General features: G+C 49.2%; 6 protein-coding genes across 6 annotated transcripts; 3 read left to right on the top strand and 3 right to left on the bottom strand.

The window, feature by feature from the left end:
* The first annotated feature begins 1,640 nt into the window (after nucleotides 1-1,640).
* Nucleotides 1,641-2,855, top strand: P170DRAFT_437452 (uncharacterized protein). Its single transcript, XM_024849369.1, has 3 exons — nucleotides 1,641-1,797; nucleotides 1,864-2,113; nucleotides 2,165-2,855. The coding sequence occupies exons 1-3, from the start codon at nucleotides 1,683-1,685 to the stop codon at nucleotides 2,718-2,720; spliced, it is 921 nt and encodes a 306-aa protein (XP_024702995.1). The 5' UTR covers nucleotides 1,641-1,682; the 3' UTR covers nucleotides 2,721-2,855.
* A 1,464-nt stretch (nucleotides 2,856-4,319) lies between these two features.
* On the top strand, nucleotides 4,320-5,337 carry P170DRAFT_426923 (uncharacterized protein; the record flags this gene model as incomplete). The annotated part of the gene is made up of 2 exons (XM_024847744.1): nucleotides 4,320-4,657; nucleotides 4,710-5,337. The coding sequence occupies 2 exons, from the start codon at nucleotides 4,320-4,322 to the stop codon at nucleotides 5,335-5,337; spliced, it is 966 nt and encodes a 321-aa protein (XP_024702994.1).
* A 203-nt stretch (nucleotides 5,338-5,540) lies between these two features.
* P170DRAFT_437450 (alpha-mannosyltransferase) lies at nucleotides 5,541-7,367 on the bottom strand. Its single transcript, XM_024849368.1, has one exon. The coding sequence runs from the start codon at nucleotides 7,148-7,150 to the stop codon at nucleotides 5,672-5,674; it is 1,479 nt and encodes a 492-aa protein (XP_024702993.1). The 5' UTR covers nucleotides 7,151-7,367; the 3' UTR covers nucleotides 5,541-5,671.
* A 6,374-nt stretch (nucleotides 7,368-13,741) lies between these two features.
* Nucleotides 13,742-14,746, bottom strand: P170DRAFT_510465 (uncharacterized protein; the record flags this gene model as incomplete). The annotated part of the gene is made up of 1 exon (XM_024854783.1): nucleotides 13,742-14,746. One exon carries the CDS (start codon nucleotides 14,744-14,746, stop codon nucleotides 13,772-13,774), a length of 975 nt encoding a protein of 324 aa, XP_024702992.1. The 3' UTR covers nucleotides 13,742-13,771.
* Nucleotides 14,747-15,487: 741 nt separating this feature from the next.
* On the top strand, nucleotides 15,488-16,673 carry P170DRAFT_510464 (putative nucleoside-diphosphate-sugar epimerase; the record flags this gene model as incomplete). The annotated part of the gene is made up of 3 exons (XM_024854782.1): nucleotides 15,488-15,507; nucleotides 15,556-15,761; nucleotides 15,826-16,673. The coding sequence occupies 3 exons, from the start codon at nucleotides 15,488-15,490 to the stop codon at nucleotides 16,671-16,673; spliced, it is 1,074 nt and encodes a 357-aa protein (XP_024702991.1).
* A 410-nt stretch (nucleotides 16,674-17,083) lies between these two features.
* Nucleotides 17,084-17,875, bottom strand: P170DRAFT_360161 (alpha/beta hydrolase; the record flags this gene model as incomplete). Its single annotated transcript, XM_024844401.1, has 2 exons — nucleotides 17,084-17,410; nucleotides 17,465-17,875. 2 exons carry the CDS (start codon nucleotides 17,873-17,875, stop codon nucleotides 17,084-17,086), a joined length of 738 nt encoding a protein of 245 aa, XP_024702990.1.
* Between the last annotated feature and the right edge of the window lie 562 nt (nucleotides 17,876-18,437).

The following is an 18,437-nucleotide window of genomic DNA, read 5'->3' as shown; positions in this document are numbered from 1 at the left end:
GCATGGAGTGCAGATGCAAATAAAGTGAGGGAATATTTGTAGTACCCTTTGTGATATCACTATCATTCTTTCATGTCGTTTGCAGCCGTTCTTTGAGACTGTCGATCCCGATGAAAGAACCTCCTGAGCCACGTGATGGTGTTTGATGGGTCACATGGTCTACGGCGGAGCGCAGAGTCCGCAGACGCTTTCTGCCTCAGGCATCAGTCAGGAAAGTGGATGCCCCACAATTCAGGCACCAGTATCATTTCGATGGCGTGTGTCTCGAGGGAGAGACAAGTCAACGAAGACGCCGTACAAATATCACACCCATTTCCACCGTCTCAGCTTACCGGTACTTTGGTCTTTGTTACATCAGGGCCAGCCCACAAATCCAGCGGGTCCGGATTAATTGTCATCATTAATAACCGAAGAGGGGAAATTCAACGTTGCAGCCTTAGTGTTCGTCTTGTTATTCCCTCGGCTCTGTTAACGGGGAAATCTGAATCTACGAACTCTCGGAATGATCGGATGGTCGCCGGGCGTGGAGTCGGCGTGAACATGGACGGCGTAGGATGGTGTTAATTCGGCCTCTAGGGTTGGTCGTCTTTTCTCCTCTCATTTCTCACCGAACCAATCCACATGCTGGATTTGCACCCAACTGTGGGTCTATCTTCGATCCACTGAGCACGCCACGCTTATTGGTGGCTTAAGTGCGTGTTTCTGAGACTGAACCATCGTGCATTTTGCTGGTTGGGTGTTTAAGCGCCATATTTTGCGACCCTGTGCAGGGACCTCAACAGGAGAAAAGGTTGTTATTTTTATCACGATGTCGGGGGTAGGGAATGCCTGTCTGCCTCGCTGCGATGCAGACCTGCAGCCTTGGGAGTGTATCTGCACTCAAACAAGCGCCGACAACTGATCACTCAGGGGGGTGGGAGGCACAATTGCTGCAGTTTAATATAATCGAGGCCTGGGAGTGGCTGGATACAGGCACGTGAAGCGACAGGGTTCCAACAACCCCCAGGACCTTTTCTTGTTAATGAATCTTGACGGAGAGGCCTCGGGGTGCCGCCGGCCAAGACTAGGAGGCAGAAGGAGGGCATTCCCTGCCCCTCCGCGCGATAAGGCACGGTGACCTCGCATTTCTATTTCTCATAAGCACAGCATAGAGCATCCTGCGGGATATCGACGCTCGTTTCAGCCATCAAATCGAACGAATCTCCCAACACAGCAACCCCAGGCAACCCCCGGAACATGTGTGTTTCTATGATTTGCCATGCTGCGGACCTGATCAAAGAAAGAAAAACGGGGCTAAACCTCCAGTCTTCGGATCGAGTCGCCAGGTAATATTACATCTACCATACACTAGCGGTGGGGCGACACTGGGACCCCTGCTAGGGCTGGTGATGCTAATGGTCTATTGCCTCCAAGCCCAACGCTAGCGACTATCAGCTATGATGCGCCAAGATGAGACCAAACTGGGCCACGGCGCAATTAGGCCTTTGTATGAATCGGCGCGGGCTCTAATATGTCAGCTATGGCCGGCCAGGGACCACCCGATTTTTTAAAACTAGCGAGGGTGCTCTCCCCATAATCTTGTTATCTTCTGTTTAAATCTGCCCTGTATGAAAATCGATGCTACGTCGTTCGGAAAGCTGCTCCCATCTGGGTCCAGTGATGGCGAGTGTTCATCCCCCGCCATGAAGCAAGCTCGTTATCCTGTCCGCAACCGCCGCAGGAGGCTAAAGGCGGCCGCGCCGCTAATTCTGGCCCTGTTGGGCATTTTCTCGCTCCTTAGACTCTTCTCTATATACCGTATGTCATTTTCTCTACACCTACCCCGGTCGTTGGTTCAACTTGGTGACGACTAACGCCGCACAGCAAACCACCATGCACAAGAGATTGAACCACCTCAGCCGGTCGTGGGGAAAGTTTCAATGATATACGGCAACCACTCAATTTATGAGCGAGGCCTTGAAACGCATCGTGAACACAGCCGGCGGCATGGATATCCTCTTATCGTGCTGCGAAGGCCCATTCTCGATGGTGTGTGGAATAAATACGCCATCCTCTTGTCAGCTCTTTTGGAGGAACTCCAAAAGCCACCGCACAAGCGTCTCCAGTGGCTATTGTAAGTACCCAGCTACCCTTCCCTTCATAGTATTAACGAAAGATCAACCAGCTGGGCGGACGGCGACACAGTTCTCATGAACCCGAACATCCCCCTAGAGATATTCCTCCCACCACCACACATCAAGGACGTCCACATGCTCCTCACCAAAGACTGGAATGGAATGAACAACGGCGTCTTTCCGATCCGGGTGCATCCGTGGTCCGTCGAGCTGCTCTCATCAGCGATCGCCTACCCACGACTCCATCCCGAAGTCGACCTGTACTGGCCGGACCAGTCGGCATTGCAGAACGTGTTGGATGGCAGCCCTTACTTCTCCAGCTCTGTGGTGTATTGTCCCCTCCGGTGGTTCAACGCCTACATGGGCAAACCGGACGGATCGGGCCTGAACCCGGATTCTCCGAAATACCTCCAGATTCACCCGGGAGATCTGCTGGTGCATTTCCCAGGGACGCCGCCCGATCACCTGAATACGACGATCGGGCCGTATTTGGATATCGCGGAGTCGCATCGCGCGCATTGGGAGTTACCCCTAGAAAGTACAGGCTATGTAGAGGAGACACGGAGGTTCTGGGAAGATTTCCGACCGTCACCGCTGGGGGCATAGATTTCTATTTTTGGGTTTCTGTATAGTATATTATTTTATAGCGTATATATGGAGTCAAGTGATGATTATGATTCGGGCGTATTCGGAATAAACGAACTTATGCATTCATAGAGCACGGCGTTCGTTGAGAAAAGCAAGGTTCAAGCGTCAGAATCAATCTCCACTGATGAGCCCAGTTTGAGAAGGATCATTTCCGTCGACGATCACCAGTTGTGGGGGCCGTGAGGATTGATCGGCAGCTGCACCTGATGGCCCCGATGGCTCGTTTACTACAGATATGGTATGTTTGTCTCCGAATTTGGTCCACAGCTTTCGACCTGTCAGGATTTGAACACCGGGGTCATGCCGATTCTATACCAATAGGCCCAATAGAATACAAGTAGGGAAATATCCCGGAAATAAGGCTCCGCCTCAGGAGCACTCCCGGTTTCACGTTGACTCGCCAGTTCATAGTCATGCCTACCCTAATGTATAATGAAAATGATGGGAACACCGCATTCCAAATGTCGCACAATCCACGCACATCAAAGGAGTCCCCCGGCGCCACAGTATTACAGTCTACCGGGCTGCACCCAGTCAGGAGCAGGAACATCCGGCTTAGGCCAATTTGCTATTGCGAGTGGGTACCGGGGTTCACCCGAAAATCGCTCAGTGTCGGAGGCCATCAGGGATATTCGCCACTAAGCACCAAATGGCAGGTAATCCGCCGAAACCACTGATTTGAATTCATTTCTTGGCTGTCTGTGCCTCATTTCCGATATAATTTACTTGCGGTGCATTAGCCGTTGCGTATGCTTATGTTCCATCACATGATGCTTGGGGCATGACTTGAAAGCCCTAATTGTGAAGCGTCACGCCAGGATTCCCGGCCTGACGCGAGGAAGAAAAGCACTACCGAGGCGTTGGTTAGATTCCAACAGTTGGAAGGTTCTGAAGATTACCGGATGACTGATAGCATAATTGAAAGCGCTGTGTCTTACCGTTGGGAAGGGTCACTGCAGAGCTGGTTGCGAGCAGGTCGGGGCGAAAGAATTTGACAAAGGGAAGTGCGGCCATGGCCACCCCTCATATGTCCAGCCCAGCCTCGCACATGCAGTCGGCGAAACCTGGCCCCTAACCAGGTATACTAGGACAGACCCGATTAACCTCCGAGTGCAATTGGTCCCAATCTACCGGGTTCCCTCGTCCAGGCCAATGGCAAAACGACGAACCCTCAGTACCTGGTCGATACGCGCCGGACTATGAGAAGCTACTTTCGGGTAAGTCACCCCTGATCAATGGGAAGAGGACTCAACCGGGGCGAGGGCTTTCTCCTCTAATAATAAGCAAGAAAGAAGGCTCGGACCTTTCAGTCCACCGTGACTGAGCAGCCGAGTTCTCGTTGTTGCTACCCTCTGGCGGCTAACTCTGCCTCTATACATATTAACCGCCACCCTTTACAGCGGTGTCGCTCGCTATGTGATCACCCTTTCGTCTATAAACACTAAACAAGCTCTTTGTGATTGCAATCTCGACTGCATTCTTGTCTAACCTATTCATGCTTGCGTCCTTTGCATTGCATCTGAGCCCTGGATCCGCGAAGATCCTTAGTCTTTCAAGATGGCGGTGTCCCTTTTTTCGACAGAAACAGCGACCATGACAGAATCATCGCCCACCCAGACCATCTCAACACTGGCAATGACAACACGATTCACGCCCCCTACAGACTGTGCTACATCATGGACATACGAGCCGTATTCATACAACAGCGTCGCCCCTAGCGGACTAATAATGCAAAACTGCAACAGCATCGTGCGCTCGTGCTTCCCGTCCGGCTTCGCCGGGGAGGGCAGAAAGGCGCCTGGCCAAATATACAGCCCTGGGTATTGTCCCATGGGATACACGTCCGCAGACGTGGCAATCAAAGGTCCCGTTACCAGTGCTATTTGCTGTTTATCGTAAGTCTGCCCATACTTTCCCATGTCTAGCCAGGCGCTGATATCCCCGAAGCGATTACTCGTACACTGCCTCCGTCATGCACTACAGCAACCTGCCCTCAGCCACATACGCCGGCTGCACCAGCGAGCTTCACGAATCCAGCTCGACCATCGTCTCAGCCCGAGCGAAAGAAAACAACAGAGGCACGCAAGTCCAAGGCCCGATCGTCATGTGGGCGCAGCCTATCACTATCCAACTCGAGGCCTCAGACCTGAGTCTCTTTGTCCCCGTTACGAGCACAACCGAATCCTCGTCCGAACCTACCCCCACCCCAAAGCAGACTTCATCCGATACCACGCGTTCAACGGGCTCCGCTTCCAGTGCTGCTCAACCCTCTCAAGACGTCACTTCAACAGGAGACTCCGGGTCAAGCGGCCTGTCAACGGGAGCGAAAGCGGGTATCGGTATTGGGGCTGCGGTCGGCGGTGTTGCTATCCTTGGTGTTCTTGCGTTCTGGCTATTCCGTCGACGGAGTCCGAAAAAGGATGCTAATTTGACTTCGATGGAGACTCCTTATTATGATCCTAATAAGGCCGGGCCGCCGACCTACGTTGTTCCACGTAATGCTCGGGGACCACCGGTAGAGTTGGATAACTCGGAGTATGGGGCTAGGAAGTATATGCCTGAGCTTCAGGGGTGATTTGTTTGTTGGCAGTTTGAGTTTGATGTGTCATGTCTTAGATATCTTTGGCGGCATTTTTATTTATTGGCGTTTTAATTATGTATTTCTAATATCTGAAGACTATTGACATTGACAGAGACCTAGAGTCATTCGTTTGATTTCAGAAATGCCCCTCAGTATGTCATCATTCAAAAAGTAGGTCAGTTGTGTTTGATGGGTGCGGGCGCTTAAATACTGCATCACAAAAATATGAACAAAATAAATACCGACATAAATAAATCGTCTTTGCAAAGAAACAGGAACCAGCCTTGTCTCAACTATTTACAAAACATAATTGCGAGTATTTCATATCTCAGGCCGTCGTAAACTTCGGAAGCTCTGCCGACGCATCCTCAAACACGGCATCCCAGTGCTTCTGAACGCCTTCACAAAGTCCCGACTTCGACTTCCACGCATCAAACGCATGTTCCAACGTACAGCTCACAGTCTTCGCCTCCTCCCAAACCACCTTCTCAGCGTCATACCCGAAGCGTTCCAGCGCCTCTTTAGAATCCGTCCATAACCGAGTCGGATTCCCGTCCTTACTCCGTGACTTCTCTCCCAGTAAGTCCCCTCCAGCATTAAACTCCGGGCTATAAGAATGGATAAAAAAGCCGCGAGCGGCTTTAGCGACCTCTGGGTCTTTGACTCGCCACTTCCCGCGCCGCGTCAGCGCGTAGTCCTCCATCGGATCAGCCTGCAGCATCGCGGCGCCGATTATCCCCTGGTTCCAGCGGTCGGGGTGCCCTAGGTCCACGACTGGCTCGCTGACGGTGTAGAACTTCTCACCCAGAGCGGTCGCTGCTTGGATGAATGTGTCTTTGTCGCCTTCGCCGGGGGCGCCTTGATCGAGGAGAGGGTAGTAGTATGAAGGGCCGTGGTAGTTGTAGTAAGCTGATAGTAGGAGAGTCATGTAGTGGGTCTTTTTCGAAACGAGAAACACTCCTGCCTCTGTCGCTTGGCGTGCGTTAAGAGGAAGGTCTGGCTGACGAGACACATTGAAGTAGAGTGGCGAGGCGGTGTTGGACCAGAAATCGGGCCAAGTGACGAGGCCGGCGGAGGAGAAGGGCTCGGAGTTAAGCAGCTTGGCCGGGTCGTGAAGAGGGAGGATATCGGCGTCCATCCAGATGAGCTTCTCAAACGAGGAGAACAAGATAGCGAAGGACTTGATTTGGAAATGCTCGATCGGATACTCGGATCGAGACCCGTCCAGAGTCGACAGGACGTCGGACAGCACGATGCATTTGGCGTTCAGTTGCGGGAGCACGATCTCGCAGATATACGGCTCGTACTCGGCGTAATCCTTGACGAACAGCTCGACGGGTAATTTCGATTCTGTCCGCCGCAGCACGCGCAGTGTCACCAGGAACGTGGGCAAGTATGTTCCTCCCGCTGCCGAGACGATCCCTTTGGTGCGCGGGTTGTATGCGCGGTCGGACTTTAGCTCCTGCATGTCGTGCACGAACCCGTCGTGTGCGATCTGCAACGGCTGTTGAATGTCATCGGAGTTGACAATGTAGTTTCGTCGAGAGGACTCGTCGTTTGCGTCGAATCTGGGGGTTCCTGCGCTGGCGCCGCGCAGGTCGGGAGACGAGCACTGCGGTGCATGTTTCTCGAGTAAGGCGTGCAGGTTTCGCCAGAGTTTGCCCTGGCGGATGGGAAGTGGCGTGTGGGCGATGGGGCTGAACCATAGGAAATAGATGTTCAAGAGAAGAATGACGACTAGAACGAGGGGTAGGAATCTCTTGCGAGAGCGATATTTTGGTTGTTTCCACATGATGGAGTGTGACATGTCTGAGCACAAAAGTTGGGGAAACCAAAGCAGAAAAGTGGAAAGACGTCAGCTTCAAATGAGCATGTTGCTCCTGATGGGGTCAAAGAGGGCACCCCCTCCCCAATCACAGATCATTTAGAGCTACACAGAGCATACAAGGATCGACATCTAGCCTGGTTGCCATTGGCGGGGAGAGAGCCTGGAACCGCCGTAATTTGGAGGCCGCGGGGTTTGCTTACTGGCCCTAGCACTTGATTGCAACTTGGATCTTTTAATACTTCTTGTTTGTCTATTTATTCCTTTGGGCTGGCACGCAATTGGCTCTCTAGCCCCCCCGTCATGCGTGCAACATCAACCGTGCAATATCTATCCGGCCAGGCGTTTAAGGGGCATTGCTCCAGGCTATGTCCGCTCAGCTTCCCGGGCGCAGCCGATATCGTTTGGTGCCATCCATGCAGGTGCAATACCAGACTGGCGCTTTCGTTCCTAGTGGCGTTACAACGTGCAGGGACTGGCCTTGGCTACAGCGTTAGTTCGCGTATGCAAGGAGCAGCCGCTCCGAAATCCAGTCTCCCTCTTTCCACGGCCAAATTTCGTTGACGCCCAGTCTGTGGGACCTTCCATTCGCAGATCTTGACAAAAACTTGCGATAAAACCGAAATAGCATCCCATCCCACAGCCCTACCCCATGTCACTCAAATATATCTCCCACCAACCAAATCCGCCCGAAAAGGCCGGGTAATGATCGGCACGAATCGACCGCGCCGACTAACCGCCGTCTAATTGCCACAGAAATTAAAATACCCAAGCGTCTTGGCGAGCGCCGGGGCCGGGATCCTTCGACCCGATGCCGCAGTCAACATGCATATTTAGCGTGAACTCTGGCGTCTGGCCTTCTCGCTTGGTCTTACGGCCGAGGACCCGCGGAACGTGCCGCCGAACCAATGGTCGGACTGTGGCGGGGCGAGCCTTGACTTTAATTGCTCTGTTAAAGGTACCTGGCTGCCATGGTCGGAATGAGCCTCGCAGGGCGTTGGGGATCAAGATAAAAATAGCAGGCTTCAAGGAACTGTGCAGAGTGTTACGCGCCGTGGTTGAGGGGTTTTTATAATTAGAACTGTGTACCTGCGTGGGATTTTGAGCATCCAGCAAGGTCTGACCAAGACGGGCCAAGGATCTGGAGATCGCGGAGTTTTGGTCTTCAGTATCGTAATCAAAGATATCGCTCATGATCTCTCTCCGTGCTCGCCGTTGAGACTGGATTGTGGGTAGACTTTGATCGTCGGCGTCTAGGAGTAGTCACCTGCTCTATTACTGCGAGCTTCGGCCTGAGATATCGGGCGGATAATCCTGATCTTCCCATTAAACGGAATACGCCAAAGGTAACCAAACCAGCTCTCCAGGTCTGCTACTTGCGAGTCACGGTGCGTGATCCCTATGATTTACTGCCATCTTAGGCACGTTTTGTTCTGGCCAGAATTAGATACCAATCTCATAAGATCGCAAAAACCAGACAAATCAGGTCATGCGGAATATCAAAGGTTTCGTATGCTTTGGAACGATCATTGTTGAGCGCTAAACTTGCATATTTCACCATGTGACTATTAAGGACGCCTAGAAGCACTTTTCCACCAAGCCCTCGTCGCTCCAGCCGAGTCGTGACCGAGAGAATCTTGAGAGAAGCGTTCAAAGCAAGCCTTTCTGTCCGTAAACGACTGGCTACTGATATTGTCTTGCATAGGAATTCCTGGAAGATTCTAGAGGCTCCTTTCGATCGGACCGGAACCCGTTATATACATCGTTGAAAGATCTTTATATGACCGTCAACTCATTTGTGTGTTGGTACCACTTTTTCTGTGTACTTCCCGTCTTCATGGTTATTTATCTGTTCAAACTCCAAGTAGAGATTACCCTGTCGCACCCTCTTGAGCACTTGGCTTGTAAACCGGAGACTATGAATGGTGTCCAGGCTTCTATTAATGCGAAGTAGACCCGCGACATCGAAATGGGAATCTCGACATTCCAGTAATTCTATCGTGTGGCAGACTATCAAAACGAAAAAGCCTGACAACTATTCCTTAAATTTCGTCATCTACGTGAAGGGTAGTTTTTTGACGACCGGCACTGGACAGATGATAAGACTATATGAGCGCCCATCATATCGCCAGCAACATTGTGGCCGGTGTAAAGACCGACATAGATATTAAACCCGACTCGAGCAATACCATGCTCCATATGGGTTGGTCACAACTCACAAGTATACGTGTCCCATCCTATCCCCAGCATTTACAGATTTTCGTTATTCTTACGAATTCTATGTTAATCAATCAGTGAGTAGCACTAAGGACTAGTTCTTCGACTTTTGCATCATTCTTCAAGCATTGCTGTGGTAATGAAACGTTCGGGAGGTTGGGAATACATATTTCTGAGCTAGGGTTCTAGTCAGACCAACACTGTGATTTTGCAACAACATTTATCCATATTTAACTAGCACAGCGATGTATCGTCTCTCTGTTATTCCTCACACGAGGCTCTCACGCGTAGGTCATGACTACTAGTCGTCAGTGATAAGGCTTGATGCTAAGCAGAGTCAAAAGGGGGTCAGTAGATAAGAATAATCGTGTAGCTTCTCAATTTAGCATTTCGCTTCGGGATGCGCACGGTGGAGAGGGGCGATGGTTATCTAAACGACTCAAGCATCGAGAGGATACCGAGAGTAGTAGTAGTAGGGGTAGTAGTATTGATTAACGTCCAGTTGAAGGCTGCTTGATCAGCCTCTAGTGACCTTCCGAGGGGTATAGGGATGTGCATAGCTATGGAAGCTTTGTTTACAGAAGCAACACCGTAGAAGACAACTCCTGCCTGTAGGCGTCCTTGCCAAGCCAACCGACCACCATCTCGCCCCGGACGTGTAGGGCCCATGTTGGTGTGTGTTCGAGGGCTATTCAAGAGGATGCAGAGAGAGGATGGAGACGGAAAAAGAAAGGGGAGGGAGAGGAATGAAAACGGCTTTATAAGAGTTTTGATTGATACTCAAAAATGTGCTTGGCTCCAATATATACCTCGTATTATGGATTGCAAGATTAATGGCCCACTAGGTTGATGTTGAGATGATATATACCAGCCTTGAATAGTCTAATCACGAAAGCTTTAGTCGGGTCTATTCATTCAGAATGGGCATTTCTCGATAGGTTTGTCATTCTCTTTGATGTTGATTTATGTTTCTCTGCTTTCATTTCTCTCATCAATGCCGTTCTCTCTTTCTAGCCTATTATTTAGCATTTGCTTTTTTTCTCCTTTTGTTCTTGGCTTTAATTTCTCGCTAAAGTGTTCTAGACTCGGATTTGTTGGAATTAACGGACTTCCATGTCAGTCAAACAAATGAAATTGCAATGAACTAGGCAGCCATGCTAGCCAAAGTGTAGGCGCAGAAACTTCTCTGCAGTCCCTGAAACAGGGATCAAGGATACTCAGCGACATTTGTAAATTTATTCTTGATGGGTGGCCGAGAGGCTCATGCGTAAATGTACCTGGCTAGAAGGAGGATCGGATTATCGTAAGCACATCGCTGAATTTGGAAATCTTAATTAAACTCGAAGGCAATAAGACTCCGACCAGTACGGGGTAAAACACCGGAAAAAAGTCTGTTGATATGCAACGTGCCCGGATACGATAGACTACCCTATTGTTTTGACAGGGATGCCGCCCAGCCACACAGTTATCGCCCCCGGCGACGTGTCGTCGAATTTAGGCGTCCAGCTATCTTTCATTTTACTAGCTTTTTTTTCTCGAACAAAATGTTGGAAAGTAAAATAAATGGGGCAAAAATACTATTGTGTGAATAAACTGGAAGGACAAGAAGAGCGAAAGAGAGAGACAAGGGAGAAATAGAAAGAAGAGTAGTAGGAGAGGTATAATTACTACCATTCAGAATATCATTTTGATGTCTTGTTTTTATTACTTTCTTAGGATCGACGCGTTCCGTGACGCTTAATTTCTTATTCCCTCCATCTTCCCTCCATCTTCCCTCCATCCTTCATGTTCCTGCCAATATCCCGCCAAGTCCCCCGTAGTTTTCAGTCCACGTTCTCCTTCAAAGCCCGTTATGCCGTGAAGATCTTTTCAGCTAATATTATGGTAATTATGGCTTATATACAGACCAGACGACCAATCCATTGGCCGTGATCAAAACTACAGCTACTCCAGCATCGAGGAATTTACGATATGTACGTGTCAACAAATTCAATACTATCTGCTAGATGTGCTTTGACTACAATATAAGGAAATGGACCACGATAACACATTCTAGACCCCAAAAGCGAACATGCAAGATCGAGATAGCTCGGAAGGCTTTCGGCAAAAGTATAATCCAAAAGTACGATACGAAAGGTACCTGCGCATTCCGTACATTCGTTCATGGCCAATAATACCTTCGTGCCAGTAGTTCCCCAAGCCACTGATTCTGCGGTTCCGGACCCCATTCCCCGCTTTGATGGCAAACATCTAAAATCCGATATGATAGTAGATTTAGGTCATGACTCGATCAATCTATCACCAGACTGTCCCTCATCCGGATGGCAAAATTGTGATTGTCGGGGACTCGTGTTGGCATTGACCTCGAGGCATAGGCTGGCAGCCGTAGCCTTGTGGGATTTGCGGTGTAGGGAAGTGGCTGATCCAAATCTCCGGCGTAATGAAGAAATCTATTTTTCAGCACTACATTGACTACGACCCTAGCTGACCCCCAAGTACCTTCAAGGCGATGAAACCGGTATATTCTCCATCTGAAGCCATTTTGCGTAAGAGCCTGGACTAATCAAAAATACACAGACCATTTCTTCGGGGAAATCCATTAACAGGGGAAAATAGAAAACTAAGGATTATAGACTTACAGGTATGGAACGGCCGGTGGTGGCCTAGGACTGTTTTTTGACTTTTACCTTCGTCCTAAGAGGATAGATGCCACTATGGATTATTACAGGATTCTGGTCCCTTATCATGATGAACAGAGGAGACATATCTTGAAGGTTTGTGATCCACTGTGCTAGAGACGTCCTGCAAATCATCCGGCCGGTTACATTCTTTTTTTTACTTTTTACAACATTCGGCCAGGGAAATAGGTGGGATAGACGGTGAGCGACCCTAGTGTACCTTGATCAATAAATAACAATCGTCCTAAATGGAAATATACTAATTAGATACCACTAAATCACGAAAGAAAAGAGAATATACCGGAACTCAATGAGCATATGTACATTATTTGTATGATATTCATGACCTGTTCGGAATAGGTGCTGGAGCCTTGCGCTTGCCTCTGACTCTTCATCTTCGTAATTTTAATTTCATTTGTGTTTTCCTCGATTCCCCGATTCCCTCGATTCCCTCAATCTCCTCGAATCTCTCTCTGATGTATCCATGGTGAGTGTTCCTGTTTTTCTGTTTTTTCTTTTCTTTTTTCTTTCCCTCTGTCTTCTCCCCTGTCTCTACGTCCATGGCTTCTCCCTTTTTTGTTTTGTTTGATTTTTTTTCTCCGGATTTATTTTGCTCTTTCTCTCTTCGAGTGATCGCCCAAGTCTCATGGGCACCAGAATAGGCTAGGCGTGAGCTGTGACTTGAAGATATAAAACACACCTTTCCAGCCTTTGCGAAAAAGCCTTTCAAGAGCTGAAGTAACTTTCTTCTCTACTTCATTGACCAGATTCTGAGAAGTTCTTCCCCAAGATTTCTAACAGTCCAATTGCCATGCCACCTACCTCCTCCGACACATTTAACGAGGCTTGTCCTTCACCCTCATTCACCACCGAATCGCCACAATGGGACCCAGCGATTATCATAAGACTTGTCTTTGAGATCATCCATTTGCTGATGCAGGTCCCCGGCTTTTTGACGGATGTCTACGTTTTTCGCAACCGTGGAGGTCAGAGGCGCCAGTTTCAAGGTGAGTTGAAGATACCGTTACCCATCCGGCGTTGAAGATGAATCAGATAATAATGACTACTGTTTTTAATAGACCGAGACCAAATGCCTGGCGTATCAAGGAGAGCAACGACTTCAATTTAGACGATCGGACTGCCGGTACCAACCACGTTCTCGCTGAGGATTGGGCGATGTGTACACAATCGATGTTGAGGGCTCTTTTGTCTTCATATATAACGTCTTGCTTACTGTCTATCATGTATGAGATAAGGGGGTTTTCAGAGGTCAGGAAAAATGATATTTGGTAAAATTGACCCCTTGAATGAATGGGGAATTTCGAGAGCCGTTCATGAGCTGCCAATGCATCTAGAACACAATGATCAAGTGACTCATTGTAGCATAGATTAGCTATGTGCCTTTCCGGGGCTCAAAATGGATTTTTATTTTAATTTCTATCCAGTCAGTTTGCGCACCAAGCGTCGTACTACTAGGTAGGGCATCGTTTAGCACGTGATATTGAGCAGGATGGTTTGGCCTTTTCTCAAGTTTAGGAATCAAGAGCTCTTTGATTATACTGTTGGAAGGAGTCTCAATAGCAAGCATTTGTATCTGCGACCGATCGATAATTCTATTTTCAACAAAACTATCCCTCTATACAAACTGTTTCCAAAACTGTCAATTTTTGTACGGCCAATCCCCCCTCTACCAGCTAGAAACATTCCCTCAAATTGACACTGCCACAATCTTCGCAGGCTCAATGATATCGCCCAGGACAGGCTGGAACTGACCACCCGCAGTAGCCACATACAGAGTCTTTTGGTCCCGACTGAACGCCACAGAGGTAGCACCTGCCAGTTCGGTGGTGAACAAGTTACCCGCGACAAGCGTAACTCTGCCGGATGGCTCTACCTTCAGCAACCCATTCTCTGCATTTGTCGTCACGTATGCCGTGCCGTTGCTGGCCAAAACAAAATCATCCGGAGTGAAGCCGCCTGCCACGATCTCCACGGGGCCGGCAGGTGCGGCATGTCGGGTGAAGGGCACGCGGGCAAGATGCATACCGGTGCTGCTCGAATAATAGACGTGGGTTCCCAAGACTTTGATGCCGTTGACGCCTACCGGCTTGGGGCTGTTCCGGGGAGACTTCATGGTCGCAGGGTCAGACATGGCAATGGAGTAGTTGCCGCTGGGGATGTCCACGCGCCAGATGACGCCTTTGGCCGAGTCGGTGGTGAGAAGGGTGTCCTTATCGAACTTGGCCAAGCCATTGAGAAAATCGGCCTCGGGAATGTGCGCGATGATGGACGTGTGCGGCTTTGCTGAGGTGGAGAGATCGACCTTCCAGATGGAATAAGTGCCTGGGGTGGACAGTGTTTGGATAGAGAAGTTTCCTGCCACAAGGGCGTATATGTCCCTGTCGATCTCGGTGATGCCTAGCAGGCTGCGAACATTGGGGAAGGTTTGGAGCAACGAGGCATTGCGAGTTCCGGTAGGGTCCACAGCCCAGAGTTCGGGAACGTCCAGGCGCGTGGTGAGAATATCTCCGTTATTCCGAACCAAGATGTTCTCTAGCCAGGTTCCATTATTGCGATATTGGAACACGGTGTGGGTTTTGTTGACGGCTGCGGAGGGTACGGATGGCACGGCGAGCGCGGGTGCGAAGGCGAGCGCCAAAGCAAAGATCTTGGATAGCACCATTTTCAAGAGGTAACGATTGGCGTTGTATCCAGATGTTTTCAGGAGAAATTCAAAGCTTAAATATTCATTTGACTTTGAGACATTCTGTGGGTATTGGTCGCAGCTGGTAGTCTCGTAAGCACCTTTCCTGAATGAATTTTGGAGAAGTGTCAGCAGATTAGATTAACTTTTGGAGATGGCAATTTATGTCCGGTGACACAGGTATTGCAATATGTCTTAGTAGACGCGCTATCTCCATCTCCACTGACGAATTGCTGGTTATAGTCATTATGTGGCGTTCTTCTCGCAATCCACTTCGGTGACATTCGGATGAGGACATTCTGCCAGAGCAATTACCAAAGTTTTGGTTACCAATCGAAAGATTTAGGCCTCTTATCGAATAATATGGTACTTTTCTAGACGTCCACCTAGCATATGGCGGACAATCTCAGGGTTTAATATAATGTTATCCAACCTTTCAGCACAAGCATATAGACATGTTCTAGATTGAATGGTTGAAGAAGCCCCTTCTAGTACGTGGGAATTGCAGAATGACGTTGATTTGAAATCGCTTCTTACAATTTCGGTGAAGATTCAACCGATCCTGGTTCACGCGGCATGGTCGGATCCAAAAGTTCTTCTCCAAACAAGGACTCTCCTCTCCACTTCCCCAAATTTTGGGGATTCCCGTTTCCGCAATAAAAAGAGATCGAATTACTCGACATGGTCGTCAACCCTTCGAAGAGTTTATGACTCTTACTCATGGCTCCTAAAATATTTGTGTAAGTCTATCCACCCGCCACAACGGGGCTCAACTGAAAGATCCGCAGCACTGGCGCTACTGGCCTGATTGGAGGCGACTTTTTGGTCGTCGCCACGACTAAGCATCCAGACTGGGAAATTTCGGTTCTTGTCAGAGACATCGAGAAATGCAAAATTATTAACACGCATTTTCCGGGTGTTCGAGTCGTTCATGCATCGCTTGAAGATCTAGGCGTTTTGGAAAGAGAAAGTCGCGAGGCAGATGTGGTCCTGAGTACGCAACCCCTATCTCAACCTCTCCGAGGAATGGACCTTAGTATGTTCTAACTCGTCCGTAGACTTCGCCAATTGCGACCACCTTCCCGCAGCCGAAGCAATTATTCGCGGGTTGTCGCAGCGGGAGTATGTTGGCACTGTGATACACACGTCCGGCGCAAAGATCATCGCATGGGAGATGGAGTCCCAGCCTTCCACCTGGGGCAAATATATGCCTCGTCGCTACAATGACATGGAAGGCGTTGAAGAACTTACCCGAGGCCCATCCGACTCAAACCCAGAACCGACTGGGTACGATCACGTCCTCCCCAACTGGGCGGCGCATCGAGATGTTGATCTTGCAATCATGGATGGCTTTCGCAAACACAATAATATCCAAACGGCTATTGTGTGTCCACCGACTGTATACGGTCCATCTAGATTTCCGGGATTCACAAGATCGATCCAAATTCCCCGCCTGCTCAACGTGGTGCTTCAGGTTCGCCGGGCGTTTACGATAAATGGGAATCAGAACAGATGGAATATGATCCACACTCAGGATATATCTGAGATGTATGTTCTACTAGCCGAAGCGGCGGTAGACCAGAGACGGGAAGGGTTATGGAACGAAGAGGGCTATTACTTTGCAGAAAAAGGAGAGTTCGTTTGGGGCGACGTTATTAAACAGATTGCAACCCTTGGTTACCAAAAGGGTCTACTTGTTTCTGGGGAGCCCGTGGAGCTACAAAACGATCTTGTGCACCTGTTTTGGGGCGGTGGTCAGGTCAATATGAGCTCAACTAGCCTTGGAGAGGCTCGCCGAGCTAGAAAGCTTTTGGGTTGGAATCCGGTGAGAGATGACTTTATGGCCGACTTGGATCGAGTCATGGACGTAGAAGCAGAGCTTATCAAAGGGCGATTATTGAGTTGAGTATGGTAGCTGCATCTTTTTGTGACATCTGAACATTAGTTGACTTGCTTCTGCTCGGTCGCTCCAGTTGGGAACCCCTTGCCTCTATTGTCCCACTATCTTCTCCCTTTATGACACTCCCCGACATGTCCACATGTTTTTGTGAAGTCTTCTGAGAGCGCAGCCGCCATTTGCCAGGATGAGGTACGCATTTCCATTACATCCCAGAGGCAGCAGACTGCCTACTACGATAAGTACACAATGATATATAGCTATAGTTTAGCTGAATTGTGACTTCGTTGCTTCCGAAGGCTACTTCTGAAGGCTACTTCTGAAGGCTACTTCTTAAGGAAACAAATACATGCTAGACAGCATTGATATTTCTATGTCTTAGAAATTTCTCGTATATATAATTCCACTTCTTTCTCCAATCAGGACTTGCAAATCTCCAACAATATATCGGCTGTCTCCGTCGGCATGCTTTGGAATGGGGAATGACCGCTGTTCAGGCGGAAAACGCGCGGATGATTAAGTGATTTAATCATGGAGTCTTGAATCGTCGGTGGAAGCGCCACATCATCGTCGCAGACAATGTAGGCACTAGGTATAGTATGCCAGGGCTCTTCGGTAGCCCTTTCGGTGAACGAACGGAGACAAATATGTGGAAGCATATGCTTCGTTCTCGAAGCTTTGATTTCTGCAGGAACATCCTGCACCAGGTCCACATCAGAGTCTAGACGAACGTAGTCTCCCTGCGACTTGCGGTCAGCGAATATGTAAACCATGTAAGTAAAAGACCGACATACGTCAACTAGCATCCACGGCCACAATTGACCACCAACCATGTCTCTGAGATTCTTTCCTCGCTCGGCGACGAATGCGGCCACATAAACCAGACAAATCACACCTCCAGGCTTACCGGCCTTCTGTCTCTCTTGAAAGCCCAGGCCTGTGGCCGCTGCAGAGATGACCATTCCACCATATGAATGGCCGAGCAGTACGAGCTTTTCGCCCTGGTCCACCAGGTGGCAAACCAATTCCCGGAAGCGGTTCGAATCCTCTGTCAACCCCTTATTTGGGGGCTCTGCGCCGTTGGAAACATGGTCCACAGCCATCGAGCGAATTCCGCGCTTCTTCAATATGTCACCGAAGTCGTCATAGGCACTCCCACGGTTCCAAGCGCCAGGAGCGATGACGACGATTGGACTTTGCGATACACCCATGACGAAGGACAAAAGCTGCGCAAGAAGGGTCGGAAAGTTGCTTGATACGGCAGACGTGGATATATTCTGAGCTAGGCTTTGTTTATCCTGATGTGGACCGACCATATTTATGGACAGCTCCAGACCGAGAGCCGCAGCACATCATTCTCTTGCCAACTAAAAGTCTCCGAGAGTCTCCGCTGACTGGACTCGAGTTCGTCCGGTCCCTAGATAGAACAAATGTGGAATCAGATACTTGATCATGTAAGTAAGTACCATGCTACTGGTTTCTAAGCAAGTTTATACATTAGGGTTTGGAGAAGTGGAGGCGTGGGGACTGTACCGTGTTCCTTACTCTTACTAACTGCCGAGTTCTTGTCGTCGCTGTGCTTGCACTCAATTATTCACACCTCCTTGACGTCATGACTCGAACCAGAAAGATCTATACAGATTTTGCACTCACTGAACATTGGTACTGGTAGAGCTCACCTTTGGGTATTTAATGGCTCAATTATCCCAGGGAGACTCTGGATAGTACTTCATTCTCATCAACTTGTTTCTTCACTCTCAATTCCGATCTCAA

This window comes from Aspergillus steynii (genome assembly GCF_002849105.1).
Source record: "Aspergillus steynii IBT 23096 chromosome Unknown P170scaffold_5, whole genome shotgun sequence".
Lineage (NCBI taxonomy): Eukaryota > Fungi > Ascomycota > Eurotiomycetes > Eurotiales > Aspergillaceae > Aspergillus > Aspergillus steynii.
Note: the sequence above shows the minus strand (reverse complement) of the source record. Positions and strands in the feature narration are given on the sequence as shown.